Raw genomic sequence first — 20,248 nt, 5'->3', positions numbered from 1 at the left:
GATGCTCCTTCAGGCCAGGATGCTCACCAGCTGCTGCAGAAGGGACATTCCTAAAATGTTTTCAGTGCACAACTGTCTGACATGGAGGCCAAAAATAGGTTTAAGTCATGTTGTTATAGTAGCCACACAATAATAGGTAAACCGTGCCGAGGACAATTTTGATGGACCATGTCCTATATACCACTTTGTGCCAAACATGGAATTTGTGCCAGCCAGTATATTCCCAACCAGAGGCAAACGGAATATTCCTGATATATTGGACCAGAAGTGTCGGAAGTAGATGCGAAAATTAGAGTAAACTGAGATGGTACGGCAGCCACACCCTTGAAAGGAGACCAAACTAAGTAGAGTTTTGCTGAGCACAGCCTGTGGGCCTCTTCTCCCTTGATTAATAAAACTTTGCTCAGCTGTTATGGAAAAGAAGCAGAACATAAATGTTCACCTGGTTGCTATGAAAGTCACACCAGCACCATGAAAATATTCCTAGTGATAATTGTGATACATTATAATGAAAGAAAGAATTTTCCTTCGTTTCATCTTACAAATGGGGCCGTTTCTGAGAAGAAATTGAAGTTAATTTTTCCACCTGGTTCCAGTGAAAAAGAGAGATTTGTAAGATCATGGTCTAAGTGATAACCAGACCAAGATAGGTGAAAATTTACAAAGCTGTTCGTGAATGAAAGAAAAGAGGTTTTCTACCTTGTTGATATGGGGGATAAGGTGTCCATTTCGAACACGATTTTGACATTTAATCTCCTTGGCAGCATCCCCAACCAGGTTTAATAAAACTTGCATACAGTTCTTTAATCTGGAGTGCTTTTAATTCATCTCTAATTTTTAGGTGCACGCACTCTCATGCGCGTGTATGTGTGCATCTAGAGACCATGATAGGTTAAGTGACAAATTAAGGCCTGATATATCATGAACAGTTGAATATTGTGCCTAACATATCGAATCTATATTAGTTTTATATTGGTCAATTTTGGCATTGTCAGTGACATGTCTATAAAAACGGGCTCAGAGGATTTCGTTGTTTCTCAACAAGTAGCATATACTATCTTGATGCTTTTGATTAATGCAATCCATATAAAAGGTTTCAGTAAATACAAGGAATACCAGTGAATAAACTGGTTTCGCGAGATTTTTTTAATTTTGCAACAAATTAGGTTGAAAATAACTAGTCTCCGTTTTAAATATATTTCATCCAAAAAATCACAACTTTCCTACGCAACAATAAACAAACATGTTTGATTACATTACCATTTTTGTCTCCAATGTATATTCCCCAGTGATTCCAGGAGTTTTCTATAAACTCGATCAAATCTCCGGGCTTCAGTGTCTTCAGTATGTCATCATTTTTCATTCTTTTAAATATGGAACAAGGATCTAAATAATATACAAAACACAGCTGAACTTAATTTTTTCAAGATAGAACTTCTGATGCATTCTATTTCATTATATTAATATAAATTTTGTGAACTTCATGAGATTCACGTACTATCAAGGTAATCATATCAACGTTTATGTACTGATAATAACCCAAAAACGCAAATTATGTTTGATTGTTGATATATGCGAACAGAAATCTAACCTGTAGGAATTTAGAAACGACATAAATTAAGTAATAATGGCTTTGTATGTTCCGTTATTGAAATAGCTTTGCTTTTCAAAGAACAATCGTTCCTGCTACTTGTATGGTGATAGCCATTGAGACTTTTCAACGTTTTATTTTGCATTAAAATGGTGAACCATTCCGTGAGAAAAAAAACATTTATATATTGAGTGACTGATATATTGTGAAAATGATCAACAACTTACGAAAGCATGAAAATATTCGAAGTTGGAACATTTATGATTTCAGATATTATGAACGCAAGCATGTACATATGCACGCATTCTTTATTTTCATTCTAAAGAACATACAAATCAGTCATTTGTGAACATTGCATGACAAAGAAAGGAAAACTAAGCTAATATTCAAGCATGTTATAACACACTAATCATGTCTATACATAGCTACGATGTCGTAGCCTCAACTTGATTTGTTGTGGTTGAGGCTACGAACTGATCCCATATCATGTAATGGAGCAAAAAAATCATCACTAAAGTCAGAAAAACAAACAGTGTAGAAATCAACTACATAAGTATAATCATGTTGTGAATGAAGTTTGGCTTATTTTGAATTTATTAAGCCCTTACACGATAAAATAAATTGGCATGATTACTCTAACCTTATCCTGTCCGCCATGACAGATAACGCGAGACTCTCGCCGTGACCCCTTTTCTACGTAAGGCTTGCCAGACAATATTTTGAATATTCTACGCCATATTATTATCAATCAAGTTAGAATAATCGTTTCTTGGTTGAAATATGAAAGTTGCTGATAAGCAGTATTTACTTTTGATGCAATACATTTCTGACCCAAACGGCGCCAAATGTTTACTACGATTTGTTTACATTTCCAAATAAGGCTTCAATGTCCTTATATGGCACACAAACAAGCGAGGCTGAGAACGGAAGTAATCATTATTTGAAATAATATGGCGGATGATCTAAACGAAAATATCGGCTAAAAAAGGTAAACGAGATTTTACAACTATTTCTACAATGATTTTCGATACTTTTGGTATTAAATAAGAGGACTACTCATTTTATTGGATAATATGCATGGAATATGTTTAAAGTGTTATTATTAGGCTAAAAGAGGGCCGGGTGTGAATCACACCCGGCTTGCTCCATTAACATGTATATGCTCATGTTAGTACCCTGTCCACGAGGTACGAGTAAGGGTACTAATATTAGTACTAGTCTATACATAGATAAAGGTATAACATTACAATTATATTGATCCATCATTAAGTTAAGATATGGGTCCGGAAGGTCAAATATAGAAGAGCATACATTATTTTTTTTAAAAATACATATAGTCCAATGAGAATAAATGGTTTTGAGGGTAGTACTACATACATGAGAACAAAAGAATCACTCGAGTGAACGAATGGGTGGATAGACGGTTGGGTTGATTGAATGATGAAAGGAGGAATTAAATCACGATTTTTAAAAATATGCTTCGATTTCCATATATCTCGTATAACAAGGAACATTAAATAGATGATTTTAAAGGGTTCATAAATATACCAAAAGATCATCTAAATTATATTGACTGCATACATAATGAAAACTGAAACATTTTCATTTCATGAATTTAATCAGATAAGTAATACTATTAATTAATGATTAGACAAGACCAAACAACAAACCTTTGGATATTGAAATATATAGAGCAAAATGTATAAAGCACTAAAATGAGCTGTGAGTTGTATTTGAAGGAGATTATTAATCACTATACATGACAAAACGCATTTTTGTATTTGTTAAGTATATTTAATTGGCATAGTGTGATGGCTAGTTTCCAAGATTATATTTTAGGCATTTAATTTGTTTAGTGTGATTGACCGTTATCCATAATTGATGGTACGAGTCTTTTTTATAAGCACCATAGATAATTTTTGTGTATGATTTGAGATTCTATATTAAGATATTATTATTATTATTATTATAGTAGAATATTACAAAAAGCATTCAATATTTCATATAATTCGACAAAATTATTTAAATGTTCAAGTCCTGGAATAATTTCACATAATCTGACAGGTACTGTCTCTTTACATTAGATGTTTTCCACTATGCTAGTCCAACGACCAATATAAATAAATCATTATTTTCCCTTTCTGTTATAAAAGCTGGCTATAACTGAAGAATAATAAATGTCTGCTTTTAATTCGCTTATATAGTTTATATGTGCGCACCAAATCAATAGGATCTGAATCACTAAAACATTTCCGAATATTTAAGTCATATCTTCCTTGCAAACTGCCTTAGTCTTCAACAATACTTTTTATTATCATCCAATCAGCGGCAACGGCATTTGTGATATATCCACATGCAGATGTACTCTTTAGGATCACACTATATTGACATCACCCGCATTCTAATACGCGTGGCTTATTGACATAATTAGGTGTTGATATGAACTTGACAATCAACCAATTGGGAAAATATATACATGTACTCTTTATTACTCGTCAGCCAAAATAGAATAAAAATATGAACATCGCAAACACAAAATCAAATTTATTTTGTGACATTATTAGTGGCGGAGACCAACGATGCTTGTCGCTATTTGTGATGGAGGTTTGGCACAAATAGTGCCTGTGTATCGGTTGCTGACCTGAGATGCCATGCCAGATGTCAGAAATCTGGATCCACAAGGGCGTGTGTATGGGTAGACAGCTATATCAAATGAGATACCATGCTAGAGTTAAGGCATCTGGATACACATTGGATCCGCTATGGTAAAGGGGTTATATGACATGAGATTCCATGTTATAGGGAAGAAATCTGGATACATGAATCTGGTTAAGGTTAGAAGGCTCTAAGGCACGATATACTATGCCATAAGTCAGGAATCGTGATGCACAATGGTTTGGATACAGGTAGAAAACTAAACTTATTAGATACCCTATTACAGACTATATGATATGAGATTCCACGAACAAAGGAGTTGGTACATAAGGGAGTGGGTATATGCATAAAGCTGTATGACACGAGATACCATTTTAGAGGGATGGTATCAGGATACATTTTGGACTGGGTATGGCTAGAAGGCTATATGCCGCGAGATTACATGCGATATGTCAGGAATTTGGATACACATGGGAATGGGCATTGTTCGAAGGCTTTTTGATATGAAATACTATGCGAGATATCTTGAGTCTGGGCACACAGTGGGGTGGGTATAAGTAGGAAACAGTATGACATGAGATACCTTGTTAGAGGAAAGGAATCTGGATAAACATGTGGTTGGGTATGGTTATCAGTTATATGACATGAGATACCATGGCAGATGGCAGTAAATAAGTGGATAAATAAGGCAGTGGATATAGTGAAAAGGGCAATATGGCATGTTAGAGGTAATACATTTGGATAAACATATGACTGGGTAAAACTATGGTTAGAAAGATATACTAAATGTGATGCCCTGCCAGATGTCATAAATCTGGATAAAGAAATACATGTAGTAGAAAAGCTCTATGACATGAAATAATATGCCAGATGTCAGGAATCTCGATACACAAGGGACTGGGAATGGTGAAAAGGCTATTTGACGTGACAGAACATGCGAGATGTCAGGAATCTCAGTGCACAAGGGAGTAGGTAAGAGTATAAAAATATATGACATGAGATAGAATGTTATAGGGAATGTATCTGGATAAACATGGGACTGGGTATGGTTAGAAAGCATACACAAGTGAGATGATATAGCGAAAACAGCTTTATGACATATGTTACGAATCTGTATCCTAAACTATGTAACAGACAGAAGCGAACCAAACAAGTTTAGTTAAATCAACAAATGATTATTTTTTCTCTAAGTACAAATAGAAAATTTAGGAAGCACTTAAAATATTGTGAATTAAACCTAAAATAATCCTTAATGACCTATCACAAGTCGAAAAATATTGAATGTTCTTAATGAATTCAAAAATGGTCTTGAATATCCTGATGTACAAAAAGTCATTGCGTGAATTCTCACTAATTTCAAAGAAGTGTTTTAGTCCAAAATGTCAATGAGCACTTTTTGATTGGAATGAATAATTGAAATAATTCTTCTAAATTTATGTCTGAACCCAAGTGCTCACTTTGATAACAAGTCTTGTATGAAAGAGTAATTAATAATTGTTAAAAATACTACTATATATGCAAATACACCTTGACCTACGAAGCGACATATTTTCTCGACCCCAAATTTCCGATGGACAATTCCATTAATACTTTAACTCAAATTATAGTAAACATCTTGTTTACTACTGACAATCATGACATCATGACAGAAGTCAGGGCAAAAACCCAATTCACATCCCTGAATCACAAAAATGACAAGTCACGTATACAAAAACTGTATCTACAACTATTTATCATGGACAAAAGTCAATCACACAATATAAATAAATACGCATGACACATGATATATATTGCTAGAGATAAGGAATTTTGATAAACATGGGACTTGTCATGGTCAGAAGGCTGTATGACATGAGACAACAAGCGAGGTGCCAATAATGTGGGCACAAAAGGGAATGGGTATAGGTCGAAATCTGTTTGACATGAGATACCATACTAGAAATAAGGAATCTAGACACACATGGGACTGAGCATGATGAGAAGGTTATATGACATGTGATACCATGCTACAAGTCAATATTATGGATATACATGGGCCTGTGTATGGTTAGATGAGTAAATGACATATGTCAGATGTCAGGAACCTGTATGCACAAGGGAGTGGGTATAGACAGAAGGCTATATCACATGAGATACCAATTTAAAGGCAAGGAATCTGAATACATAAAAGAGTGGGTATAGTGAATTGGGCCTATGTTATGAGATATCATGCTAGAGGTAAGGAATATGCATGAGATTGGGCACGGTTAGTAGGCTATAGGACATGAGATAGCATGCGAGATATCAAGAATCTTGGTACACATGTGAGTGGGTATAGGTCGAAATCGTATACGCGGTGCCATGCTGAAAGGAATCTGGATACACCTGTGAATGGGTATGGTTACAAGGCTATATGACATGATGAATGGTCAGAGATGTAAAAAATCTGGGTACATAAGGGATTAGATATATGCTGAAATCTGATATGCGATATCTTGCTAAAGGCATGGAGTCTGGATGTACATGGGGCTAAGTATGGTTAGAATGACGTGAGAAACCTTGTCAAAATCAGGAGGCTTTATGACTTCGTCGAAGGTTGTTGGTCTCATATGATTTTGTAAAGTCATTTGGCATGTTGACTTAAAGTAAAATGTATTGTGATCGGAATCTTGGTTCTCATATAAATGTGTACCATTATATGGCAAGATTGTGTTAGATCGCATGCATTGATACAGGAATCTGAATTATCATATCACTCTACAGTTATATGGTAGATTTAGGTTGACTTCCATGCATTATAACAGGGATATTGGTTCTCGTATGACTACAATTGTATGGCAAACTGGCATTAAGTCATGTTGTTTTGGGCAGGAAACTGATTTTTTTTTTTACATAAATATGAATTTACTTATCAAGATGACATTACTTTCCAAGCATTAAAAATGGACTTTGGAATCCCTTGTGACTGTACAGAAACATGGAAATTTGACATGACAATCCATGTACTGTAAGAGGAATATAGTTTCTTATATGACAATGATATGTCATGTTGTCATTAGATTTCATGCACTTATTATTGAATGATACTTGACATTAATTTAGCACAATGTTTCAATATTAAATTAGTGACATCAAAATCATTGTCATATTCATGGCGTCATCTCTATGAAACTATGTGGGGCACCCAGATATGTTCAATGCTTTATTTAGAATTCGCCACATTGATTTAATAGGTATGGTAGCAATGTTTAAACAATTTTAAACATAATATTGGCATATACAAAAGTGTATGTAATTTTTCACGTTGTCAGCTTTAATAAGTGTTGTCAAATTTCTTATTCAATGCACGCCCTTATGTGATGTCATGTACGTGTTGACAGGATTTCTGTATGTGTCATATTCTGTGATGTGTTGTGCCCGTTTTAGTCTTACAATACTCTTTACATTCATAACTGTGTGCACAAAAACATGACCTTCAAAAACTTGCTCATAAAACTGCGACCATGTTAATGACAATGGCATAAAACAGGGTATGAATAACAGTGAATGAAAAAGTAATAAATTCCAGCACAAGATTATCGCGAATCTTGTTTCGAGAAACATATTCTGCATATTTACTAATTAGATTACAATTTTTATAAATGAGTACACAAACTAGATACAACATTTATATGATTTACAACTTTAAATATAACGAACTGAGGTATTTAATGCTTATTGATTGCCACTTTCAAGACTTACCATTAATGACGTTATTACCCTCACTGGTATTAACTATTTGCACCTGTAGTGTTCGCACGGTTAAGAGTGAAGTTTTTGTGCCCGCGATTTTTGAAGCAAACTTATAAACATTTTATTTGCATGCTATGTACTGTTGTCATGAGTTTATATGGGACTTCAAGAATAAAATTAAAATTGTCATATATGTAACCTAATGCTTTAATTTACTCAGTTCAGCTATGTTTTATACGCATTTTTAATTTGCATGTTATGTGATGTATTGCTGCAATATCGATGCAAACGACGTTGCCTAGCTAAAGACAAACGATAACCATAATATTCACATATCATGTCATCATTTCTAAAATATTCACTATCAGAATAAGTCACTAACTATTCTAAGGGATATCCAGGACTGTGTTGATATTTAGAACATATACACAACATTGTACACACACCATGGAATCTGTTCCTTGTAATCTCTCATTATGGAATCTAGTCAATTTTGCATTTCTTCCTATAAAGTCAATTATATCATCTTTCAAAGGCAATGATCCATAAGAATATTAATGGTCCACAGTGTAATTGTTGGGAAACTAGACAGCCACCCAATGGGTTCCTGGTCGATGACTGTCTTTGGTGTAGATGACATAGGCTTGAATGTCTTTCAGTTTGCGATAAGGAAGTTCATCTTTAGCACACTCCACAAGATTCCAAGAAGCTGTGTACAAAGTGTGCATCAGAAGGTGATGAATTTCCCAGGTATGCATGTTTTCTTTCACAGGTGATAACAAGTCATCAGTTCACATCTGACTTTATCTGTACAAATGTGTATCAAGTAAGCAGTTAAATGCTTCTTTTTTTTCCCTGTGGCAAAAGACTTCCGATGTGTTGAATCTTCAGAGAATTCAAAGGAGGAGAGGAATTGTCATGCAAGTCTTTAAACCAACATTCCAAAATGTTCTCTTCCGAGCTGAGATCCGAACGATCATCCGTATACCATTTCAGCTTGTCTTCTTGGTTCATGATCATACATTTATCGTGTTGAATATGACTGGGATGATCATTTTGACATTTCCACAGCACCAGTTTGTAGTGATTGTTCGTATTCTTCCATAGATTCTAATAATCTATATTCTATTCTCTCAAGCTGTAGATTTCCAGAGTATTGTCAAATTCTGCATGCAAGATGACGTTCCCCGTGTTGGCATGAACTTCTGCAAACCTAAATTCTACATGGAGTTGGGAGATTTCAGAGGGTGAAAATGTTTATCATCTCTGCCTTGGTCTAGAGTGAAATCAAAAACCCACAAAGCATAACCTTCTGCATATTCATCATAAGAACTGTTGTGGCTGCTGTTGGTAGCTAAACTGTCAAGTGGCTTCATTCAGGGACAAATAGGATCTCAATTTTTCTGCTGAAAGTTAGGTTCAAAAGTCTGGCACACAAGATCTCGCTATCTCGACTGACTTCTATCTTGGACACTTTGTAGTGCTTAAGTTCGAAATAATTTTGAGCGATGGCTCCGTTGATGGCTTCATTGCTGACGATGACAATAATTAACGTTTGCATAACTCTCCTTGGAAAAGATGATCGCCGAGTCCAGCGGCAATGGTGACAGTTTTTATTCCACTCGTCGTATCGGATACGTGGCTGTCATTCTGCTCAAAGTGACTGACGTCATTTCCCACTTAGGGTAACACATCAACATAGTGTACGTACAGTCGGGGTTATTGGATGATGGCTTGTCTTGCAACTTCATGTCCAAATGCAAATGATCCATCAGTTCTAAAGTGTATCCTTGTTGGATTTTCTTTTGACGGTCATAAAACCTCACATTGTGAGGATTGCCATTTATATCATGGCTGAGTCGTTTAACTTCTCCGATGTTTCAGGTTTCCATGCCTCGCAAGCATCCATATATGGTGTTCTTTGTTTCTTCTCCATTATTCAAGAGATTTTCTAGGTATGCTTGCATAATGGTAAATATCCATGCTGCAACTGGCCAGTTTGTTAAGTTTGTTATTCAAGTAAAATTTACTTCGCTTAACATCGAATGCATGAAATTGTTGATGGGAGCTAATCTGGCATAAGCATTTTTGAGAACACTGACTTTCAAGTATACGTAATTTCTATTGAGATTGATGTAATCTCCAATCTGTCCTTTGATTTCAAATTCGTTAAGGGCTTAGGTCATCAAAAAACGAAACAAGATGAAATTCTACCCATTAGTATTATTGCATAGTCATCATGGTAGTGGCATAGCAAACGCATCCAGTTTTGACTTGGAACATTCAGAACAACCTCGGTGCATATTTTGTCTTTAGTAATCACATATCTAATTCACTGGCTGCTCTTCTGTCCTTAGTCTTTCTCACAACGTGTTTATGAGCTCTGGAATAGCACAGGCCTCTATTTCTGCCTTGTCTTTGCTGTGGCGTGAATGAGAAAGGAATGGCATGATCAGCAGCGTGAAGGGCATTTATAGGAGTTTCTTAGTGAGACAAAAGTCTTCTACAGTTTGAAGCAATACATTTTTGCCTGCCCTTAAGAAGGCTTCTTTGTTTGTCGATGATGACATTTTGGAGAAATTATTTTCTTTGCGTGGAAGTGGCATCTTTCAAAGCAGCATGCAATCCACGTTTCAGCATCTCGTTGTCGGGCGACTTCGGTACACTTGATACATGGCTGACTTTTCCTTTGGAGAATGGAACCTTTTGTGTCAGCTTTCCTTTTATACCAATGTTGACACTTGTCAAAATACGACTTACTGACACGCAATAATGAGGATCTACAAATTCAAAGTAAACGCGATACACACCATCCTCGCAAGCGACGATGGCATAATCCATTTTGAAATGAATGACTGTCAGTAATGGCATGGCTGTGTTTTCCACTACGCTGTACTCCACCACATCAGAAAACACAAATATCAACTTCAATCCTTTGTTCAATTCCACAGTTTAACGAAAATGTTTGTAAAATTGTTCGTTGTTGTTGATATGTTTTGAATTTGGGGCTATTTTGAATTGTCCATCCAAATATCAAACAAAACAGGCGCAAAAGTGATTCACAACGTTTTGGCATCGAAACATATTCCTAAACAGACCGCGAGCTATTTCATGGTATGATCATGGCAAATTAGCTATTCATAATTTGAGGGATCTCCTTTCTGGCGAGTTACTCGAGATCAAAGGCGTTTTTCAAAAGAGGGATGTTGCCTCTGTTCTGTGGGTAACTTGCGTTGGGTGTAAGGCTCTCGTTGTTGCTGTAATGATTCAGAAAAGGATTTGGAAGAAGGTAGCCGATACAACCACTGAGCAAAATTGTCCATAATATTGTCTCCTTGTTGAAACCTCAAATTGATGATGACGGCACCGATGACACAATACAAGGCAAGGATTTGGCAGAAAGAGACGATTTGCATTTTAGGTGCAAGTTCTCCACACCACATCCACAGGGGAACAGCCAACACAGATCGAGCTTTGAGCTTTGAATGGCATCATACAAAAGTTTACTTCAAGGAAGACAAAGAGCCGCTCCTCTTCCAGAGATAAAAGTGACGATGTTTTCTACGTCGGCAAGAGAATAGAACATTGCTTTATCTACAAGAGAATGTAACATTGGTCTCTAGAATGACCGCTGTGTCCAAACAAGAGACGGAAGTCCAGATACCTGTTATTATTGTCAGAAGAAATTACACTGGTCTTCCGAGTGTCCTAAGACAAAAGAGAACCCCTCAAAGAAACAAGAGAAGAAAGAAGAGACGTGTTACGAAAATGAAGAACCTATACCAGTTCAGAAAGACAAATAATGAAGACAAGAAGAATGTGGCGATGAAAAAACTGTGCTGGTGAAGATATTCAAATAGAACAAATAGACAATGGAAAGCTCGGTGATGTGATTTGATGTGACATGACATGAAATTTGATTGTTTTCTGGTATACTCTCTCTTTCAAATCACAAACGTAAGTGTCTCTTGGTCTCAATTCATAATAATAAGGTCCTACACGCACGCACTCACACACGTACACCTATCAAACACAATTGGAAAAGCGATTTACTTGATTAGACAATCTTTGAGTGGTCTCACTTTTTTAAAGAGGTGGATGGCCTGAAACAACGTTGGATGTTTGTTTCTAACAAACACATGAATTGGACGCATTGAGTTTTAATTGCCTTATACCCTTACCTTGGCCAAAGTCCTACTTCATCATCTGCAACTGTCGATGATTTGATAGGGGTTGCTGTTGCTAATGGCATCTTAGAGGTAGTCAGTCTAGAGGTAGTGATGACTGGGTTGGAATGTTTGGCACGGGAAGGTCTCATTATCTTAGTTGAGTAAAATAAGTATGACATTTTTTCAGATACCTTAACTCTGCCAAAATGTCTAGTAGCACCATCAATGTTTGATTGTCACCGTCTTTCTCTCCGTTGTACTTTATGTTCTCTTCTTCCACTCGTTTTACTATTTCCTCTTCTTGATGATGCTGTTGAATGACAAAAGGCTTGTTCTGCTTCTTTGTGCTGATGTAAACTTCTCTAATTCCTTTTTCTGTCTCTGTCTCTAATCCTTTATCCAATGTAAGGAAGGAGAAGGCGGCAAAGATACTGGTGTCTGTACAAATTCTTGCAAAGATGAAAGAAAATCAGCTGAATCCCAATTAAAATCAACTTTTGAAAGTATAGCCGTGGTGGTTTTGGAATCTACCATGCCACCACTTCTCGTCTCCACATCAGGCACACCCGAATATATCGTCTTCTTAGTTTCCGCCACGCTTAGACTATGTTGCATCGATTCACTACTGCATACTACGTCACACGCAACTCTCTTCTGATCGGAAGAGTGACTCAGTACTCTGACTGAATTTTATAACGCGCCTTTGGATTGGTGAAACATTTTAATACATTTCGATCCACCTTAGATTATAAATAGCAGCGTTTAGCCTCATGGATTCAGTTGCTCTTGCAATCAAAATGCATATAATGTTACCGTCCGAGAGTCTAAACCATATACTTTGTTAGCAATCATGGAGGCTTCCACACTCATATCGGGGATGCTATTCAACCCGATTTATCTGATACATGTGACATCATAGTTACCTATCACTAAGATAACATATACGGCTTTTTGACAGAGAGAAAGTTATTTGGAGAGGCTGGCTTAATGTATGATCCAGATGTGAGAAGAAGTTTGAGAACAAGAACGCCAGTGCGATGTGCCATATATTACATGTCTTTGGTTAACTAAACCCCAGCTTCCCTTTTCAGCGCCAATCACTTGCCTCAAAAAGATATACTCCTCTACTATTGCCAAAATATTTTTTGTCTTTGTGTTGTCTATGCATTGTGTATCTTTTCAACCTATAAACATTTTTGAATATAGTGACGTGTATTGAGGTCAACTCAAACACCATTATTGTCCCCCCCCCAGTTGTAGTCAGACACTTGTAACACTGTTCCGATATTTCCCCAATGTTCATAACTTGACGTCGCCCATGTCAATTTTCCATTCACGCTGAGACCATAGTACCCCTCGTATTTTAGCCTTTGGAAAAAAATAACCTTGAGGCAAGGGAGGAAAATATCACTACTACTACTACTATATATATAGATATTACTAGCATGAAGATTGGAAATCAATATTGTTCTTCCCTTTTCTGCTATTGAAGATACAGGTGTTCCGAGTTTTCAGTACAATGCTCTCCACAAAATTCTCTATGCTATATATATATATATATATATATATATATATATATATATATATATATATATATATATATATATATATATATATATATATATATCTAAAAATTACATTCCAAGTGTTATGGTTGCACAAAACAAATCAAACCTTATAAACAGCTCGAATTATATTCTGCATACTTCTACTCATCGGCAAGGGTTGAACAAATTACAGGACCATGGGCAAAGATTACAGCAACACTGATAGCTATTGAGTAATTAGTCATTTAACATAAAAATATTTGTGCATGCAGGTATATAATGTGTATGCCTGCTTCTACATGTATTATATATATATATATATATATATATATATATATATATATATATATATATATATATATATATATATATATATATATAATTTAATTTCCCAAATAAAAAAATATAATAATCCTTGTTTATTGAATTTGCTTCTATATTGTTCTTGGATGTCTTCCTCTCGACTATTTACCTTAGTCTTTTGTCCGTTTCTCACTTTTAGTTTTACAACATGTGTCCTTTACGGTCAAAGATTGTGACATTGCAGTAAAACGTTTCTCTGCTGCGGGATGCCTAATGATGGGTAAGACCATATTTCTATAATCTTGTTGATCTGTTACAAGTTTCTTAATCATGAACATCGATTGCGGTTTATCTTATCATTTGGTGAACATGCTGCTGGTCATCTTTGTAGATTAGCAAGACGGTTTTATAGTATGTAAGCTGAAACTGATGGCCAAGAATTTGGGCAATTAATGTCTAAATTTTATTCTCAGTTGCCTGCGACTTTTCAATTACCATTGTCTGACTGTTCGTTACTATGCCATTCATGGAGGGCCGTTTCCTAACGCATTTTGATTATCAAGCATTGTTCAGGGTAGATTTAATGCATTTTGTTTCGCTTCTTGGTTTTGCATCGTCTCATTCAAACGAGGGATAACTGGTTTTATTTATCCCAGAATATTTCAACAATATACATTTAATTCATCACAAACTGATTTACATAAATCATATTTTCGTCTCGGACTATGGGAAAATTCTTTCAAGTGTAGTTATCCTGGCTACGATTATTACCAAACTCGTGTACTTGATTCATCCAAATCACTTGGCTTATGTACCACTCAGTCTTTAAATACATCTGAAATGGTCAGTTCTGCTCTTCTTGTGTCTACCATACCTAGATATACATGTCCGCATTTCACTACAGTCACTAGTACCTTCTAGAAATTGAAATACTCCATGCATCTGTGTGTGTATATATATATATATATATATATATATATATATATATATATATATATATATATATATATATATATATATATATATTGATCAATTTTCCTGTACTGGTCGCTTCTTAGTATGTTAGAGAACGTACGTCAGTGTGGTGACCGTGTGAGTTAAATAATTTCTAACTACATTACAAACCCGACCCCTGTCAATGAGATGATGAAGCAGTATTCAACAAAATAACTGCATAGTACAGTGAACTGGTTTGCTGGCAAGCTGTTTGGGAATTTTCAATTTAAGTAGATTGAAACGCATGACACTCATTGTCCGCGGCTGCTGAACCACTGTGTAAGTTGGTTAACTCAACTTACTACTCTAAGGATTTCATATATTAGTGCATATTTAATCAATGTTGCTATTATTTAAAAATGTGATAAATTATAAAATTCGTGCATTTTGTAACAACTGGAATCATAGTTGCTTCTAGTAGTGTGATCCGTGTTTTCATGTAGTCATTCAATATCTCTTCCACAATGCATTTGATCAAATATGAAGCAAGATAGTCTGAATCATTGTTTGCTTCTCGTATCTTATGTAGGTGGCTTATCATTATAGCAAGAATTATTGTTTGTTGTCTCCCTTACTAGGCAATGACTAGGTGCTTATTGGTATAAAGACCACGATTTTGACAGAGAATTCAAATTACTATAATTGATTCGTCTCTATTAGCGTGTTGAGATTTCTTTGGAGAAAAGACACTCAATAATTCGGCTAATGTAGTCTAGATAAAATCCTAAACTTGATGGGTGCATGAAGAAGGAATCACATCATTAAAAGTACGCAGAGTTATAAACTTCCCATATAGTAGAGGTGCGCAGTATTACTGGTTTACCGCTGTAGTTTTTTCCGCGCACGTACCTCTATACATTTTCAATGTACCGGTACTTCTTATTACGACTTATTTTATATTAACAGCGTGTTTTCATTATTCATAACAAAATGGTTCAAAACCATTATCTTTTGTATGAACGGTTGTATCTGTCACAAATTAATGGTGAATATTACAAAGATAATTATATTGTTGATCCTTTAATCTCATATTCGACACATGTCACGCATGCCAACACAGTGGGCAGTAAAATATTGTGAAAGATATTCATGCCAAATCCAACTTTTAGAAACATTTTGGATTTATACAAACAAAAGAGCAAAGAAATCAACATATATCATGTTTAAATTATTTACGAATGTATGCGAAATAAGTCAGTCTTTTTTCTTTCAAAGCGGTACATGCAAAACTACACGATTCATAAATAATAGGATTTGCACTAAGGAGTGTATAACACTACCGTTTCCCACAAAATTCGTTGTATTTCACAATTTCAAGTGAAAATTTTATTGAGTCCTTTAAAGAGTCTTATAGAAGTACTTGAGATGAATGCCCTTGAATCTTTCCGTAAAATCAAATACCCCACCTCAACCTGCCCTGCCATTAGTTTTTACGGGATGTTTAAATTGTAAGAGATTGGTTTTCCAGAAGATAAGTCTCCAATTTAAATTTATTTCATCCACAACCAGGATTGTATTAGATAACAACAAAGAAATAGGTGCTTTGATCACTTTACCCCAATGATGACATAACAAATTCCAGATCAGTTCCAGCCGGTCGTTTTCAGTCTGTCTATAGTGTCTTTTTTCTTCAGGGCAGACATAATCTAAAAGATAACAATATATACTTTTAGTTATTTCAGAACTTTTGTGCCTTCTGCCAGACAAAGTAAGATGGAAACCTACTTTATTAATGTAACAAATTCCATAAGATTCACAGGGCATAAAGGGAATGATATCAAGGCTCTTGTACTGAAAATAAATGCTTAGAACGGTATGACGAAAGAAAACAAATTGTGTTCCATGGCTGAGACATAATTTTACAATGAGAAATGTAACATGTATGAATATAAAGACAATATCAAAAAGCAATAGTTACTATATCATGTTCAGTTATATTAGCCATTCATTTGCAAAAGTAAACGTCGCTGTCAAGCGCTGTGAAATCGATGATGGATTATACATACAGGCTTTAAACGTTTGAATTACCTTATGATGGTTGATATTCCATGCAATAGTAGAATGTAGCTGTTGTGTGTGTATGTGTGTGTGTGTGGGGGGGGGGGGCTATGAGGTGTACAGAGAGAGAGAGAGAGAGAGAGAGAGGGGGAGGGGGGCAGGCAGTGTGAGTGGACATTTGGGATTTACTTCCTTTTTTTAGTACTTTAATATGAGGCTAGAAATACAAAGCCGATATTATAAAAGTAATTGTAAAGAGGAGACATTTTTCTCAGAAAATATTTGATTCTCCCACTAATTGTAGCTATACAATATCTCGTTTCAGAATACTTTTCTTAAGGTCAAGAGTAATAATTCAAATCTTGAATCTTGATTAATAAATTGTAATCACAAATACCATGTTTTGCGATAAGTATCAGGATATTAATGATACATACATTACTAGCTATCCACAGTATGTAGGTATTTTGCTTGTGACCACTGTGGGCAAAATAAAATCTGAACATTTCTGTATACCGGGACACGTTCTGAACGAGACGTCCCCATGACCAGACCACCAGACGGATCGATAGATCAGGTTTGAGAGCTTACAAGATCGTACAAAAGAACTAAAAATATGTCGAAGGGACGTAAGATTGCCAGACAGTTCTCAATGCCTAATTGTCCATAGGGGGCCCGGATGGCAGAGTTGTCTAAATTGCTCGCCATTACCTATCATTGCCATATCACTTCCATCCATGTGGGTATGTGAGAAAACTTTCCAGTAGCTTCCCCTGGGTCATTAGTTCTTACCGGGTTTTTTCCGGGTTTTTCATCCATTTATACTAACCGCCTTGTATATCACGCGCTGACCCACCCACCCACGCAACCCACAACAACAACAATTTCCATACTTGTATATATTTTCAGCAGGAATGCTGTGCTGTATATATATATATATATATATATATATATATATATATATATATATATATATATATATATATATATATATTTTTACTCTAATGCGATCTTGATTGTTAGATAACGTCGAGTTGTCAGAGTCAGAAAATCCGAATCATTACAAGATGAGAAGCGTCGAGTCATGGTACGGAATTTATGATGCTAACAACAAGACCTGATCTGGCAATCTCGATATAGTTACCATCAGTTTTCAGATAAATTAATAAAATCTCAAGATGTATTTGAAAATATAAAAGAATATAAAACATGGTATTTGTGATTACAATTTATTAATCAAGATTCAATTTCAACCGTTCTGATACAAACTTCATCTTAACCCATAAACCGAACAGCTGTTATGCACACGAATATCATTTATGAATGTGGCGTGTGTAACAATAGTCACTCATTTGCGCTACTATCACTTTTAATAACACGAATTCTGTGCATGGTGAAGCAGGACAATATACGTGATTTGTGGCTATTGTGCAGTTGCCATAGGTTGCATTACGGAAGTTATCACCAGCTGAATAGCTAGGACAGTTAATAACCGGGCCTTGGCTCATGCCGTTTGAACTGTTTCGGGCGAAACATTCTGCGAGGCTCTGGTGACATGACAATGACAGCATTATTATACACGGTCAAGAAAGCAATTCACTGATTTACTGATTCACGAATCAAGAAAGACTCGTATACTTTTTACATCTTACATTTTAATAGCACTAAACAAGATACAGGAGAATGTATTTTCCTTAAAACTAGGCGCACATCTTTCAATTCTAAAAAATCAAATATCTCTATGTGCACTCAAGAATGTACACCATTCAATATTTCCCACAAAAATCATCCTAGTTCAAAGTTCATGGGAGATAACTCACCTAGACCTTTCCAGACAGTTTTCAGCGTATAAAGGAATGTTTTCCCTAGATTTTTCATAGATTAGACTGAAAAAGTACGATCTCTGTAATAAATTGTTTGCGTTCAAAACGAAGACTTTACTCGATACATAATTAAATAAATTGGTGTTTCGTTACATAAGTTATAATATGTACCTGACAACTGGATGAGCATGTCGAACTCTAATGCCGTCAGTATCTCTTCTACCTGGCTTTGTCTTATCTTCGACAACACTATAACATTACGATATCGTTGAATTAATTCAAGTGTAAATTCGAAATGCGGGTGCATTCTGGCAGAGATAGTCAGATGGAAACTGTTAGGGGGAAATGATCTCAAAAGTTATGAACTTCCTGATATTCACATGGCATAAAAGACCCCATATCGATCCTCTTGTGTTGGAAGCAAAAGGGATACATTTCTTAAACATTTGGTAAAGAACTACAAATGGTGTTGTATAAAATATTTAATCTTTTAAAGATAAATATAACCTGCAAACATTTAGAGAGAAAAGAAGGTATACATTACGTTCAGTTCCAGGTCCTTTACTATGGAAACAGCAAATGTCGTTTTCATACTTTTGTATAACTATGGTACACATTATGCACATGTTGTAAACGTTTGCAACAATGTTAAGTGATACAAATATGCTGAAATTTAGTATTCCAGGGATTGACATGTTAGTAATAAAATTCAGAAATCTTACAAAATCAAAGTTGGAAATATTTGAAGTCAGAACATTTTAAAGGAAGGAAGGAATGTAGGTAGGTAGGTAGGTAGGTAGGTGTGTTTAATCAGCATTGTTTGTTATGTTTTTTCCTTGTACAAAAACAAGTTCATAGTTTACCTGACCAGTAACATTTGTTTTGTTGACAACATCATAGATAGCAGCTAATATTTTTCCTAAGATTTCCATGATTATGTATCTAGAGTATTATTAATGTAAACATGTTTATTTTAATCGGTATCTAGGACACTGGACTGCCATCATAAATAAAACGTAGTCTACCTGGTGTTTAATGCGTTCTTTATTATAAATTTAGTAACAGTTTATCTTGTTGACAACTTAAAATTTTCATGAAGTTAACTTTTGATCCTCACCCTGGCTCTGTGTCTTTGTCTTTTATATATTTTTGTTTGCTTGAGAAATTACTCATTCTTGCATTTAACATCCAAGGCAGAATCAGTCTTATTGATGTGATCATCGTTTCATTTGGGTGGAATTATTTTTTTCAAATTTTTATTCTTTGGAAATACATTGTATTGTGTATAATATTCTTGGACTGGAACAATAATTTAGAATTATAGTGAATTCAGACAAGAATATGTTTGGATTATAGTACTGTGATATATTAAAAGACTGTTAGCATTTCATCACACTACAGGCCATTGACACATTTACCACGTTTGAGACTACAGGCACATAAACACGTGAAATA

The 20,248-nt window shown here is 35.3% G+C and overlaps 1 protein-coding gene across 2 annotated transcripts in view; it reads right to left on the bottom strand.

Annotated features, from left to right (window-relative positions):
• LOC149800880 (uncharacterized) overlaps nt 1-20,248 on the bottom strand; it is a 142,861-nt gene that overhangs the window by 50,199 nt on the left and 72,414 nt on the right. For both annotated transcript variants that reach the window (XM_089954907.1, XM_089954906.1), the window contains exons 12-14: nt 18,965-19,042; nt 16,529-16,618; nt 1,261-1,386 (exon numbers count right to left, since the gene is read on the bottom strand). In XM_089954907.1, the coding sequence (XP_089811033.1) occupies nt 1,261-1,386; nt 16,529-16,618; nt 18,965-19,042 (294 nt within the window). The remainder of the gene's footprint in view (nt 1-1,260; nt 1,387-16,528; nt 16,619-18,964; nt 19,043-20,248) is intronic.

This window comes from Sinohyriopsis cumingii, chromosome 4, assembly GCF_028554795.1.
Source record: "Sinohyriopsis cumingii isolate HCF-2022 chromosome 4, ASM2855479v2, whole genome shotgun sequence".
Lineage (NCBI taxonomy): Eukaryota > Metazoa > Mollusca > Bivalvia > Unionida > Unionidae > Sinohyriopsis > Sinohyriopsis cumingii.
Note: the sequence above shows the minus strand (reverse complement) of the source record. Positions and strands in the feature narration are given on the sequence as shown.